The sequence below is a fragment of the Barbus barbus genome, assembly GCF_936440315.1.
Source record: "Barbus barbus genome assembly, chromosome: 16".
Taxonomy (NCBI): domain Eukaryota; kingdom Metazoa; phylum Chordata; class Actinopteri; order Cypriniformes; family Cyprinidae; genus Barbus; species Barbus barbus.
In genome coordinates this window covers 17,166,059-17,182,204 of record NC_136744.1, presented here as the reverse complement: position 1 = coordinate 17,182,204, position 16,146 = coordinate 17,166,059, and the positions used below count along the sequence as shown (strand labels likewise).

Below are 16,146 nucleotides of genomic sequence, written 5' to 3'. Positions count from 1 at the left end.
ATGATACTGACTGTTGTTGGTATTACCCTCACTGGAGCCGTAACACCACGTGACCACTGTTCTGAATGAACAGACTGTTGTTAAGCGTTTCCTGTGACTATTTTCACAGTGATGGGCTGGGAAAAAAAAATACAAATTAGCATAAATTATTTTTCAGTCATTTTTTGCACTAGATATGAGCTATAAGTTTTAACATATGTATTTGTGGATTTAAATAAAGTGATTTTTTTTTTTTAATTGTGCATTTTATGTGTTTTTTTGATCAAGTTGAATATTACCTTGCTGTAGTAAGGACATTCTCCAAACACAATATTGAAGCTTTGGCGACTGGTGGACAGACCTCTCAACCACTGTGAAGACAAATAGGATGAAAAACACTATCACATTAAAAACTTTAGAAAATTGCATATTGGTCTTGGCATAGTAATCTATGATTGTTCTGTTGTTTAAAATACTGTTTCTGATTACTTCAAGCTCTTACCTCATAAAGACACACTTGATGGAAAGGCTGACCACAGCGTGGGTCATTGCAGACCTGATCTGGAATGGCTAACTCAAGTCGATAAGAGTAGCAGATGCCACATTCAACACTGAAACTCTGAGTACACAACAAAATTAGATAAACTTTCAAGTGTACAAGCTGTCAGTAAAGGAACAACTTATCTTAGTGTATCCAGCAGTTACATTTCTGTCATTTTGTACTCACCTTTGTGTTGTTTCAAACCTGTAGAATTTTCTATTTTTCCTTGGAGCATAAAAGGACAAATTTTGACATATCTACCAGATTTTCCTATGCTGTATTCCATTACAACAAATGGGGATAGACGTTTTTAATCCTCAAAAAAAGATGTGTATAAAAGCAGCATCAAAAAAGTGGTCCACTCATACAATATATTCCAAGTCTTCAGAAGCTTGATAGCTTTGTGTGAGAAGCGGTCAGGTTTTTTCTTCCTTTCCAGTAAGCAGTGTTGATGTTAACTAAAACTAAAAATATTAAAGTTGTTTTCTGTCATTTAAATACAGCTGAAATCAAATATAAATATAAGGTGGGAAATTAAAATTAGAAAAGCTTGCTTTGGCAACTAACTGAGTGAGTTGAACTCATGAATTTGTGAATTAATCATTCAGACTGGTTTTGTGTACTGGATGAAAAACAAAAACAAATCATTGCTACTTTTCTCATGAATGCACTGATTTTCAGTAAACAATGATTTTGATTTGTACTTCACACTAAACTTTAAAATACTTTATAGGATGTACAGTATGGACCTTTTTTTTTATTTTTTTTTAATCCAGTCTCCATTCATTGCATGATTGGAAAATAGTGACCAGTACTATACATGAAAACAAAATTTCTCCAGTTGTGTTCCACTGAAATAATTCAGAAAGTCGTACAGGTTTGTAATCACTGTGAGTTAATGATGAGTTCATAATAACAGAATATATATATGAAGAGTTCATTTGCAAAAACCGATAAACGCCACTTTAAAATAAAATGAGCTGATTGCCGCGCATTATTCTCCACATATAGCGCGATCTGAACCCTAAACACATTTGTCAAAAAAGCCTGTATTGTCCACTTTCAAACCACGGTCAAGCCAGCCGCAGTTCAGAAAAACATGGTCAAGCCAGCAGGACCAACACAGAGGAAACGCGCATTCAAAGCGCTTTTCATTCTAGACGCCCAGAATTGAGATGTAATGACATTTTTCGTTATTTTTTCTGTTTGTTTTATGTACATCTGCTTAATATTCGTGTTATTTATTGCTGTCTTAGCATCTGTATTAGGCCTACTATATTCTTCTACCTGCATTTCATTGCAAGCTTCGTAGAAAAGAAGATATGGGACATTAATCGATTTAGAGGGGTATTACGACCCCGTTTCTAATAAGTAGATGAAATGAATGGTCAGTTCTTAAACAGGACGTCTTACACTATATGCACGCCTCATATGAAACCATTTTACTGTAGAATTTTTGAGATATGGGACAATAATGCACTTTAGAGAGCTATAAAGACCTCTTTTCTAATAAGTACAAGAAATGAATGGTCAGTTCTTATATAGGACGTCCCATACTATATGCACACCTCATATGAAACCAATTTACTGCAGCGACTTCAAGATATGGGACATTATTCAATTTAAAGGGGTACAAAGACACCATTTCTAATAAGTACAATAAATTAATGGGGAAGTCGTGGCCTAATGGTCAGAGAGTCGGACTTGTAATCAAAAGGTTGCGGGTTCGAGTCTCGGGCCGGCAGGAATTGTAGGTGGGGGGAGTGAATGTCCAGCGCTCTCTCCACCCTCAATACCACGACTGAGGTGCCCTTGAGCAAGGCACCGAACCCCCAACTGCTCCCCGGGCGCTGCAGCATAAAATGGCTGCCCACTGCTCCGGGTGTATGTTCACGGTGTGTGTGTGTTCACTGCTGTGTGTGTGCACGTTGGATGGGTTAAATGCAGAGCACGAATTCCGAGTATGGGTCACCATACTTGGCTGAATGTCACTTCACTTCACACTTCACTTCACTTAATGGTCAGTTCTTATATGGGACGGGACGTCCCATACTATATGCACACCTCATATGAAACCATTTTACTGCAGCATTTTTGAGATATGGGACATTATTACAATTTGAGGACTATAAAGACCCCATTTCTAATAAGAACAAGAAATGAATGGTCAGTTCTTATATAGGACGTCCCATTCTATATGCATACCTCATATGAAATCATTTTACTGCAGCGACTTCAAGATATGGGTCATTATTCGATTTAGAGGGGTACAAAGACACCATTTCTAATAAGTACAAGAAATTAATAAAAAAAAAATACTTTAAATGAACTTTAATTTAGTAAATCAAAGTAATTTAGTAAATTGGGTTGTTTTGATTTACTAAATCAAAACAACCCAACTACAGTTTGATTGATTTTACTTGGAATGCGCAATCAAAAAATGTGATTTCTGAAAAAAATATATAAATAAATGGAGTTATCGGTTTTTGCAAATTAACTCTCAATCTCTCTCTCTCTCCCCCTCTCTCTCTCTCTCTCTGTCTATATATATATATATATATACACACACAAATAAATGAAAAGCATCTCTTTCATATATTGTATCCCTGAGTCTGATCTGAAAGTCTGCATTTGAAATTCACTCTCCCTGCTGGTGCGCGGCGGCTCATATTTGTTCCCACAAGGTGAGGAGACTCAGGTGGCCTCATCAACCCTATATATGCTTGACCCCCTCTTCACACAATCCTCCTGCTTTGCAAGACGCCTCAGCCAGGCTGAAGAATCTTTACACCCCCCCCATTCCCATGCTTCTGCTCTCTTCTCCTCCACTGTCTGTGTTTGCATATCGCTGTTCAGATAATTAGAGGCCTTTTTCTGAGCAATCCATTAAAAGGATGGACGATAAAAATTTCAACATCTGGTCAAGTAAACTTTTCTCGCTTCAGAATTTTAATGATGGTCAAGCATTAATCTGCGGTACAGACTGTGAATAAACACTGCGCCCTTTCAACCCGCGAGCTGAAAGAGAGAATGCATAAAAAATGCACACAAGGAAAAAAGATAAATGGCGGAGGTATGATTAAACAGCTCTTGATAGTACTGAAGATTCTGCCACCTTTGTTATTGTAATGATCTTATCTGTAAACAACCCAATTAAAGGAAATCCGTACCCACCTCTCCCGATGATAAAAACATAAAGAGAAAAGGAGGTGAAAAAAAAAAAAAAACACCGCAAGCTTCAAATGTGATGGTGTTGTGGAACTAATTGTAAGTGGCAGTGTATGAGACGAAAATATGCAACATACAGATTTTTCGTGGGTGGTAGGCGATGGAAATTCTATCTCCAACACATCCTTCATATTCTGTAGGACACTGCAGTCAGGGTTCCTATGAGGAGAGAAGGAAATCAGACCTTCATACACTAATTAAACGCATACAGTCAAGTCATGATGGTATAATGAATACAGCTCAGTGATTACTGCCCAAAACATCCAGGATATCACTGTGAGAATCAACACTCTTGGCCAAGACATTCTCACCTTGTGGTTTCTGATTCATTTTACACTGTAATACAGATATCCACTGAACGATATGTGCGGCATGCATATGAAATGGAAAATTTGCATTATATTCAACATTCACTTTGATTCCTCGTTAATCATGTTCAAACTCCTTCGAAAAAAGTAATCGGAATCAAACAGAAATGTATAACTATTTGCTTACCATAAATGCATATTAGCATTCAACTTATTCTTTAAAGGAGTAAGAACTGAAAGACACAAGCAAGAGTTAAAATTATTAATAGAATTGCAGTGATAAATGTCTAGAGTACAGATGCTTCAGTATTAATTCGATACCAGCAAAAAATACAAATAAAAATGTTTAACATTTTTGGTAAGATTTTTTAATGCTTTTGAAAGAAGTCTCTTAAAGGGTTAGTTCACCCCAACATGAAAATTATGTCATTAATTACTCGCCCTCATGTCGTTCCAAACCCGTAAGACCTCCGGAACACAAATTAAGATATTTTTTGATGAAATCGGAGAGCTATCTGACCCTCCATAGACAGCAACGCAACTGAAATGTTCCCAGGTCCAGAAACGTAGTTACGTCTTCCACCATTATGGAGTAGGGTTGTAACGATATACCGGTATGACGGTCTATCGAGGTTTGAACGTACACGGTTATCATCTGCATATCTACGGTTTTAAAAAAAAAATCATGAAAAAAATTAATAAAAAAAATTATCTCACTCGCGCATATGCAATTTATTTCGGCTTATTCACTCTGCTGAAATGACAGAGACAGAGATTGTATCTAATCTCCATACACCACCGAAAAAAGTTTAAATTTGCAGTATAGTAATAGTTTGGATATTAAAAAAAAAAAAACACGAACATGGGGTTGTTCTTGAGGACGAATCCAATTTGCAAAAAATGTGGACGCAAAGTGGGTGCAAAATATCCAACACAATACATCCAACAGATAAAGGTATATCACATTTATAACAAGTTATAAGGCTGTATAATTTCCGTGATGCAGAGGGAATCCCGGTGCAGTCGTGAACATGGGATTTACAGTATAACGTTAACGAGGTTGTCACTTAAAACGCACAATCTGACGGATGGATAAATCAAAAGTAGATACATTTACATTTATTCATTTAGCTGACGCTTTTATCCAAAGCGACTTACAATTGCTATATATGTCAGAGGTCGCACGCCTCTGGAGCAACTAGGGGGTTAAGTGTCTTGCTCAGGGACACATTGGTGTCTCACAGTGGATTCGAACCCGGGTCTCTCACACCAAAGGCATGTGTCTTATCCACTGCGCCATCACCACCCCAGATATGAGTGGTGCCGTTTTATCTACTACATACTGAAGTATGCATGCATGACACTAATGGTGTTTTCAGCGTCTACATAAACATGAACATCAGCAGAGCTGCTCTGAGAGAAAACCAGTTTTATTTGAGAAAAACCATTGTCAAATACACTAAACTCAAAGGTCTGCTACAACCCGTCAAAATAAAAGTTCAATTTAACTTGAAGTCCTGACAAAAATAAATTAGCATTGTACAATGTACCTAAAAGTTATGACAACAAAAAATTATATTCTTTATAATAATTAATTTATTTAAACATTATTTTTAAGGAATATCCATGTTTTAACTTAGAATACCTCTGTTGTGCAGCACTTTGCCAAAAATAAGTGTTGTTAAATTTTCATTTGATAACATTTTAAAACATTAACATTAACATTTTGTAATTGTTTTTTTGTTTTTGTTTTTTTTCCTCAGAAGGGAGGCTTACTTTCATTAAAATGATTTCAAGTTTGTTGCAATAAAGGATTTGTTCACTCAAATAACTTGTTCTTATTCTTTTAAGAGTCATTGTTACTGATAAGAATTATTGTTTAATATATACCGTGAAACCGTGATATTTTCTGAGATGATTATCATACTGTGAAAATCTCATACCGTTACAACCCTATTATGGAGAGTACCAAAGAACGTATTTGACGTAATCAGCGTTGTTTACGTTCGGGGGGAAAGCACGCGCATGAACGAAAGCTGTGTAATAAGTCTTGTTTATGCTTAGGCGAAAGCGTGCGTATGCATTGTGATACTCTCTAAAATGGCGGACGACGTAACTCGTGTAGGGAGTAGAATGGTTGAGTAAATTGGGGAGTAGGCCTAGAATGGTTGAGTAAATTGTTATTTTTGTTGTCTTTGTGCAAAAAAAAAGTATTCTCGTAGCGTCGCATACCTGAAGTTGAGCCACTGATGTCACATGGACTGTTTTACCGATGTATTTACTACGTTTCTGGTCCTGGGAACATTTCAGTTGCGTTGCTGTCTATGGAGGGTCAGATAACTCTCTGATTTCATCAAAAATATCTTAATTTGTGTTCTGAAGATGAACAAAGGTCTTAAGGGTTTGGAACGACACGAGGGAGAGTAATTAATTACATAATTTTCATTTTGGGGTGAACTAACCCTTTAAGCTCACAAAGACTGCATTTACTTGATCAAAAATACAGCACAAACGGTAATACTTTCAAATAATATTACAATTTAAAAAACTTGATTTTTTAAATATATATTTTAAATGTAATTTATTCCTGTAATGGCAAAGCTGAATTTTCAGTAGTCTTCAATACCACATGATCCTTCAGAAATCATTCTAATGCTGATTTGGTCCATAAGAAACATTTCTTATTACCACTGATGTTGACAACAGTCTGATACATTTTTTTTTTTTTTTTTCAGGATTATTTGAATAGAAAGTTCAAAAGAACAGCATTTATTTGAAATTGAAATCTTTTGTAACTCTATAAATGTCTTTACTGTCACGTTTGATTAATTTAATGTGTTCTTGCTGAATAAAAGTATTAATTTCTTTAAAAAAAAAAACATTTTGAAAGGTAGTGTATATTGTTTAAAAATATATCCATATGAATCCCTATTCATTTAAATATTAACACTTTTTTAATAATTAAACTATATGTCATCTAACTTTTTATTGGTATTTTATTTATTGGTAATATTGGTATGATGACCCTAGTTAACACAGTGCACTGTTATCTGTTCTGTCACATCTTCAAATATTCATTATTAAAACATACAGACTTCTGTTTTTTGTAATAGCGATCCACACTGGACTTCATAATGTTTGCAAAGCACTGGGGGACTTAAAACGCCATCAACATAAATCATATCAATCAATCTGCATGGCAAAAACAAGCCTGAGGGAGTGTTGTATATGAAGGCAAGAACGGCGCTCACCCTCCTAATGTAGCCGAGCAGTTTCAATTAACTCTACCTCATCTCTCATTCAGCGTTCCTCACCTGATCGCAGAGCACTGACAGACAATGCACAGCCGCGTCATTTCTTACCTCTAATCTCAATTCTCTCGAAGAAATGCCACAGCAGAGCGGCTGAACGAACAGGGCATTTCCCACTGTGACAAACAGTCTGACAGAGAGGGAAATATTCAAATAGAATGTGCTCATCATGGCTGTTCCACCCGAGAGATCAATCTGGAAGGAACGTGATAGCCGCACTCTCTGTTTGTCATTTGTAAATGCAAAAAGCAATATTTCTGTCTGACCCCACGCTCGGAGGGTCTGCGACTGCCACCGTCTTGACTATTGAAGTGTGGATTTAATATCAATGAATAGCATTGCTAGGCAACCGACAATGTGTTCTGTGTGCCATTGTCAGCCAAGCATGACCTTGGATTTAAAGAAACAATCACGGCGGCTTAAATAGTGCAAACTGACCTCCATTCCGGCACCATCTCACTAGAAATCTAAAAGCACATTGCGCCGCAAACATATTGCGGGCTGTCAGCTCAGCCGCTCCAGCTGTAGCGCTCCTGTCTAAATGCAGTAAAGCATTTACAGCATGTGCACTTATGTACGGAGGTAATTGAAAAACAAGAGTCACGAGTTTCTCACATCTGAGCTGCCTCTCACATGCAGGAAAGCATAATAAAAGCGGTATGGAGATAAGCAGAGTGATTTGCAGATATGAAAAATGCCTACCATGCTCAGCCCCGAGCAAACAGCACTCTGGCAGCATTTTGGGGTGTCTGGGGTCAATTTGTACCTTTATTGAGACATTGTTTCCTGGGGAAGAACAGCAATATGGCAGTTTAATATCACAGGAAATGATTGTGGATGGGCATAGTTGGATGGATGGCGGGTGATCTGCAAATAATGAGATTCAAATGTAGTAATATGAATGTAATGTTACCGATGGCGATCCTTCTCACGGAGTCTGCTTTCGTTGGTTTTTCTGGTTCCAGTACCCACGTCTGCTCATCTATCTCATCCAGCACCGACCAGAACTCGGACAGAGCCTCCACATTTAACATGAACTGACTGTGGACATTGGTTAAGGTGCTCTGGGTGTTAAAATAAAGGGCAATAAATTAGTCTCAAATGTATTTTCATTTAATTTATGTTTTAAAAAAGCTGTCCAAACCTACCTGGCCCTACATGGAAAATTAATTGCCCCCTCCTGTTCAATCATGAAAAAACCATATTATTTTAGGGAGCTAAGTTAAATTTCACTAGCCAAACCAAGAACTGATTACTGCCAGACCTATTGAATCAAGAAATCACTTAAATAGAACCTGTCTGACAAAGTGAAGCATACTTAAAGAGAAACACATCATGCCGTGATGTAAATAAATTCAAGAACAGATGAGAAACAAAATAGTTGACATGCATCTGTCTGGAAAGGGTTATAAAGCCATTTCTAAGGCTTTGGGACTCCAGCGAACGATGGTCAAAGCCATTATCCACAAATGGAGAAAACTTGGAACAGTGGTGAACCTTCTCAGGAGTGGCCGGCCTACCAAAATTCCTCCAAGAGCGCAATGACGACTTATCCAGGAGGTCATAAAAGAACCCAGAACAACATCTAAAGAACTGCAGGCCTTACTTGCTTTAAGGTCAGTGTTCATGATTCAACAATAAGAAAGAGACTGGGCAAAAACGGCATCCATGGGAGAGTTCCAAGGCAAAAGCAATTGCTGACCAAAAAGAACACAAAGGCTCGTCTCACATTTGCCAAAAAATATCTTGATTATCCCCAAGACTTTTGGGCAAATATTCTGTGGACTGATGGGACAAAAATTGAACTTTTTGGAAGGTGTGTGCCCAGTTACATCTGACGTAAAATCGACACAGCATTTCATAAAAAGAACATCATACCAACAGTCAAACATGGTGGTGGTAATGTGATGGTCTGGGGCTGCTTTGCAGCTTCAGAACCTGGATGACTTGCCATATTTGATGGAACCATGAATTCTGCACTCTATCAGAAAATCCTGAAGGAGAATTGTCTTGCCATCAAGTTTGTGACCTCAAGCTCAAGGGCACTTGGCTTCTGCAGCAGGACAGTTATCCCAAACACACCAGCAAGTCCACCTCTGAATGGCTCAAGAAAAACAAAATTAAGGTTTTGGAGTGGCCATGTCAAAGTTCAGACTTAAATCCAATTGAGATGCTGTGGCATGACCTTAAACAGTCCTTTCGTGCTTTAAAACCCTCCAATGTGGCTGAATTAAAACAATTCTGCAAAGAGTGGGCCAAAATTCCTCCACAGCGATGTGAAAAACTCATTGCCAGTTATCGCAAATGCTTGTTTGCAGTTGTTGCTGCAAAGGGTGGCACAACCAGGTATTAGATTTAGGGGGCAATAAACTTTTTCACGTAGTGCCAGGCAGGTTTGGACAGCTTTTTGCAAAAAATAAAAAAATAAAAGGAAGGGGGCAAAACTTTTTCACACCACTGTATATATAAATAATAAATATACACAGTATATACAAATATTATTTAAACAAAAACTATTATTTTGAATGCGATTAATCATGAATATTTTTTTTGACAGCACTTTGACAACATTTCATTTTTAAATTAATTATTTACTCACCCTCATTTCATTCCAAACCTAACTTTTTTTTTCTGTGGACCACGTTGTGAAATGAAAAATGTATTGTTCTTTATGTTTTGTTTTTTTTTAGTTTAGGTTTTGCAAGTATACAGTTAAGTTGCTGTCACAATGACATTTAGATGAAAATTTGCTGAAAAAAAAAGGTCCATTGTCAATAGTGTATGAAGTTGTATGAATTACATCTCACACAGAAGTCACTTTCAAATCAAGCAGCTGTTGGTCATTGCGCAAAATCGAGTGAACAACTGAACCCATTGCGTAATGGTGTTGAAATACTATTGGTTAAACTGTCAGTGGGCGGAAACACACAGGCCACAACAAAAACAGGAATGCACATTATAAAAATAAATAAAATAATTAATTAATTTAAAAATAAACATATGTATATGAATTGTTTATAATAAGATCAATAAAATTGATGTAGAAAATAGATAGGGTGCTTGCATTTCATGCCCATCTGCAGAAGGAATGGAATGATTGTACTAACCAAATGCATGCAATATTATAACTCATACATTTCAAACAATTTTCAGCTTTACTAGCGTGGGTTTAAGACATCAGTCTTAGTTTTCATTATCTAACATTTAATATAGCACTTGAAATTTACTTTTTACCCAGTAGTGGGCTTTCTAATTGCCTTTGTGTGTGTGTGTTTTGTTTTAGTATTGTATGAATCTTGTCTATGGTGATGTTTGCATTGCAAATGCACAATTATGTATATTTTTTTAAAGTAACATGGATGGTACACTAAAAAAGGGATCTTAAACACTTGAGATTTTTCAGACCATGTGCTATAATGTGAGTTATTATTACAAGTAAAAATCCACTGAATGTGTAACAAAGAATGGAGTATGATTTTACTCCTACCCAAACGGTTTCGATACTGAGCTACAAAAAACACCAAACAAATCAAAGAAAATACAATAAGTTTTATTTACAGCTTTATTACAGTATACCAATGGACACAAGCAATTAGATACATAAATTGACCTCAAAAAATGCATCAGATATTCCATCAAAGTGCTTGCAGGAGGTTAAGACATGAACACGATTTCTGCCACAGTATTTGAAACACTTCATGCCACTAAACCATAATCATGCAACTGATCAATTAATTACCATGTTATATGTTTAATTATGATATTTTTTGCATTGCATTTAAAATCCAATTGGCTCAAAAAAACATTTCAGTCACATGAAGTCTCTCAGTCCGCGGTTGTACTCTTAAACGTTTTTCCGACTCTCAGAAGTGTCTAGATGCTAGAAATAGTATCCTTTTAAATTTTTGTGCAACTCTTGATCTGCAGGAACAAATTTTTTTTTTTTTTCCCCAGTCTGACATTGGCTAGGCTGTCTTTAATAACTCTTGAACACTTCTGCATATGGAAGATGTTGATACTGTCGACATGTCTGGTTTCATATCACTGCTTTATACAAACTCTTCAACCCTCTGCCATCAACATTCGGGGAGGAAAATGAAAAAAAGAAACATTCCCACTGAAGTCTTGCCAAGTCTTCATCAACTACCTGTCAACAAACCATTGATTAAAGCACCAACCAAGAACAAATCAAATATAAAGAGTGACTGAACAGGAAAAGACCAAAACTCATACATCAGCAAACAAGAGAAATTCAGCAATAGCGTTTGATCACTGAGAACCACAGACAACCCATCTACGGTTCAGCATAACGGCCTCCTCTAATTCTAAAATACACAAACACAGTAGGCCTCTGTTTCCTTTGGAGCTGTCCAGTGGCGAGGCAGAGCTAATGGTTTGAGTATGGCCGCTCATAAATCACAGCTGATGATTGACAGCTGATGGGCTCTGGCCCTGTTTCACTCCATGCTGTCAGAGGGAGGGAGCACAGGTCGCCCAAACCGATGTGACCTCAGACCCACACTCCTCGCTTTCCACCCTGCTGCCAATTCAAGGTCTTTAATCTCAGCCCAAAATCAGAATGCTTTAGTCTGGACACCAGATCCTCTCTGCTCAAAGCCACAACCAATGCTTTATTTTTAGTGCTGATAAATACGAATAGGCTTATTTAGCATTGAAAAAGGCAGCAGCTGCAATTAATGTTTTGTGTTATCAAACCTTTGAATATCTAAAATGATGCCACCCTAACCACACATATATTATAAGAACTGTAAGTCCATATACTGTATACTGCTGAAGGTAAACCTAATATATATATATATATATATATATATATATGTGACGAGGGGGGCGGGGCCGAGAGCCGTGGGAACGGAGCGAGGCTGGTGGAGTTAATGATAATGAGCGACACCTGCACCACTCACCCACGGAGGAGCTCCGGAAGGATAAAAAGAGGAGTGACGACAGTGCAAGACGAGAGTGGACCAGGCCTGGACTTTTATTTGTGTAGTGTGTGCGGCAGTCGTCTGTGAGGGGCTGCCGCTTTACTTTTGCGTTTGTTCATTTTTATTATTAAAGTCTTTAAATGTTTGCCGGTTCCCGCCTCCTTCTTCCCGATCTATGCACTGTGTTACAATATATATATAGTGTCTTCCAAAACTATTGGAACAGTAAGGCCAATTCCTTTATTTTTGCTGTAGACTGTAAACATTTTGGGTTTGACATCAAAAGATGAATATGAGATGAGATTAAGACTTCCTATTCCTTAAACCGTGTAGAGTATGCATTTTACCTGCTAAAGAAGACTGAAGAGAGTAACCCCCCAAAACTGAAAAAGGCTGCGGTGAAAGCCTGGAAAAGCATCACAAAAGAAGAATGCAAAAGTTTGGTGATGTCAATGGGTCACAGGCTTGATGAAGTTATTAAAAGCAAAGGATTTGCAACTAAATATGAAGTCTTTTTCACTTTAATCTATGTTAATTCTGTTCCAATACTTTTGGTAACATGAAAAATGGGTGGGTTCAAACAAAAGGTGCTATCTTCTAAGTTGTTTATCAGATCCAGATGAAAATACCTGTAAATAAAAGCTGAAATGTAAATCTCTCATCTCATATTCATCTTTTGATGTCAAACCCAAATGTTTACAGTCTACAGCAAAAATAAAGGAATTGGCCTTACTGTTCCAATACTTTTGGAGGGCACTGTGTATATACATATATATATATATATATATATATTTATATTAGGGCTGTCAGTCGATGTTTCGAGTAATTAATTGCAAAATAAATTTGACTGTGAAAATACCCACAAAAGATTATTTAAACAGCTATTTTTCTGTTAAATGAGAAAGTATCAAGTAGTATTTTATTTGTTTCAACAAAATTTATTACACAAACATTTAGGCTACAACGGCCTAGACCAGTGGTTTTCAAACCTGTCCTACAAGCACCCCTGCCCTGCGCATTTTGTATGTCTCCCTTATCAGACACACCTGATTCAACTCATCAGCTCATTAGTAGAGACTGCAAGACCTGAACTGGGTGTGTCTGACAAGGGAGTAGGGCTGTGCGATTAATCGAAATCGAATCGCAATCGCGATTTGAGATGTTGCGATTTGCTAATCGCAAAGCCTGCAATGTGGACGCGATATTAGCCTACTCTGTTCCAGAGCATTTGCATGACTAAAAGATACATTTTTAGATGTTTTTATTTGTAGGCTATATGAACCTTATCTTACACATTTTATCTCCCCAACAGATTAATTTGAAATAATGCATGTTCGCTAATTCAGAAGACCGCACACACAGCCCGTGTCTCTGAATGCTTCCCATACTCGCTCCGCTCTGCCCCACGCTGCACGTTTCCCGCGTCTCACGGACGAGCCGTTTACACGCAGCCTGTCTCGTATTGCTCTTTTATGCTCAAGGTCTCGCGCCCGGTTCTGCTTCGCAAGTCTCTCACGAGCGCATGGCAATATGGACGAGGCCTGACGCACATGCGCAACCTGTGTCAACTCGCGCCTGGCTCCGCGTTTAAAATGACTGTAAATAACTACCTGCCAATTTCATTTGGATGAAATTAAACATTCAGCACATTTCCCACTTGTTCTTAAAATCCCAAATACTTAAAAATGAATGAATCAGCCTGTAACTTGTAATACTTTAATAATTGACTAAAGAAATACAGTTCTTTATTTATAAAACATAAACAAATCTTTCCTGTGAAATTCAGTAATTCTGTAATAGTAGAAATACCATTATAATCTTCCCTGCAGAAAAAAAACCCACAAATAAAACAGTAGAACCCCTCCCAAAACACAATAGAAAATGTAATGGATTTAAGGGTTATAATGGGAATTGTATTGGTTTTAATGCAAACTATAATGGTGTCTACTGGTATTTGATGCATTCTATTGGTGGGATGTAATCAAAGTCTCTTTATATAGTCTTTGATGTAATCTAGCAGATGGCAACCAATAGAACAACAGTAAATCCTATTGGAATAATGCCCAAAACAAAAAGGAATTTTGTATTGGTTTTTACGGAAATTATAAGAATTTCTGTGACGGTTTCTATGTTTTTTTTGGGGGGGGGGTTGTTTTTTCAGCAGGGTACTGCTCATACTGTCCTGCACATTATTGACAATATTGAGCTGAAGCTTAACTTTGCAAATTTAAAATCACAATCGAAATATCTGTAAAAAAAAAAAAAAAAAAAATCACAATTAAATATTTTCCCCAAATCGCACAGCCCTACAAGGGAGACATACAAAATGTGCAGGGCAGGGGTGCTTGCAGGACAGGTTTGAAAACCACTGGCCTAGACAATGAAACATAAAAGAAGATCATTTGAGAAACATCTCAGTATTTTTTGTTCATACAACGAAAATCATTGGTAACCAAAACAGCTTTGTTACGAAACAGTCTTCAAAATACCTTCTTTTATGTTCCACAGAAGAAAGTAAGTCATTGAGGTTTGAGTAAATGATGACAGAATTAAATTTTTTGGGGGTGAACTATCCCTTTAATGTTTTATTATTATTATTATTTAATTAAATGATTACATTTTAATTACATTATTCTCTAAATAAGAAACTAAATCTGCCAGCAGGTGGCGGTAAATATCTTTATGAGTCATTCAAAAATTAAGTAAACGTCTCTTTTAATGAAAGGTCTTTGAATCATCGGATCACACCATTTGTTCAAAACGCGGATTCATTCAGAAACTAAACACTGCTGTGTTGCTCCAAGACGCACAACAGTTCTGCTATGGCTTTAAACGTAGTTATGTTCTCTACAAAATTTAGCAAAAACACATAATATCCTATTTAAAATATAACACACTATCAACTTCTTATTTACTGAACTGTTGTATAAAATCACATTTGCACTCGCTGCAAATCAGGACAAAAGCGCCACTCATGTGATATTGCTGTCGCTAGTTGCGTCAACAATAATTTGGTGTGGATGAAAGTCGACTTTTCTCATCATAATGTATGATTAAAACACTTATAGGAGTTTGCTAGGATATGTTCTTCATTTTATGAAATAATTCAGCAAAGGATTTACGTACGGAAAACTGAGCCGTGCGGGGCGCAATATACGCGATTGTGTATAGGCACAATCTGATTGGAAGAAACCTCCCGTGGGTGGACACCAAATCGGGCCGTTTAAATGGTCACAGAAGCTTTGCTTGCGGCTTGCTCGCTCGCTGACCTGTTTGAAACTTCGACTCCTGATCTGATCGTGCTGTTAAGCGCTCTCGGCCATATACCATCTGGCAAAGATCCACACATGCCTGACCAAAGTTCTGACCAAATAAACTTTAACACCTGAAGCCGTAAGAACTGAAACAAACTTCCTAAGAGCGTCATCATGTCACATAAAACCAACCAATTGCAAGACGGCATCCCCAGTGACACTGCGTGACGACGACACATCAGCAGCCAATCAGCCGGAGGTTCCCACCGACCCCTCAGAGACCGCACGGAAACACCGATCAGCTGTCAAACTCAATTTAAAGCAAGTAATCAAACAATTCTCCATAATTCTGCTGGAAACCGGTTGAATTAATTTTAAGAGTAAAAACAGACAAGTTCTCTGCTTGAAACTCCCTCAGGGCGAGGTTTCAGTAACTAGCAAAGAGTACTAGTTTAAGTTTTCTTCAAGTTCATTGCCTGCAATGTTTGTGTGTGTACGTGTTCTGTTTTGTGTTATTTTAGCTTAGTAGTGTTGTAGAGTAGCAAATAAACTTTGATCTATGAAAAAATCTTTTGTCTGGTG

General features: G+C 37.3%; 1 protein-coding gene across 1 annotated transcript in view; it reads right to left on the bottom strand.

Annotated features, from left to right (window-relative positions):
• Positions 1 to 80: 80 nt before the first annotated feature.
• Positions 81 to 16,146, bottom strand: part of LOC306882545 (E3 ubiquitin-protein ligase FANCL-like) — a gene marked incomplete at its 3' end in the record, with an annotated part of 30,289 nt that continues 14,223 nt past the window's right edge. The window contains exons 8-14 of the mRNA XM_079437252.1: positions 8,281 to 8,431; positions 8,070 to 8,153; positions 4,244 to 4,289; positions 3,826 to 3,907; positions 482 to 598; positions 279 to 350; positions 81 to 116 (exon numbers count right to left, since the gene is read on the bottom strand). Coding sequence (XP_079293378.1) covers positions 81 to 116; positions 279 to 350; positions 482 to 598; positions 3,826 to 3,907; positions 4,244 to 4,289; positions 8,070 to 8,153; positions 8,281 to 8,431 — 588 coding nt within the window. The remainder of the gene's footprint in view (positions 117 to 278; positions 351 to 481; positions 599 to 3,825; positions 3,908 to 4,243; positions 4,290 to 8,069; positions 8,154 to 8,280; positions 8,432 to 16,146) is intronic.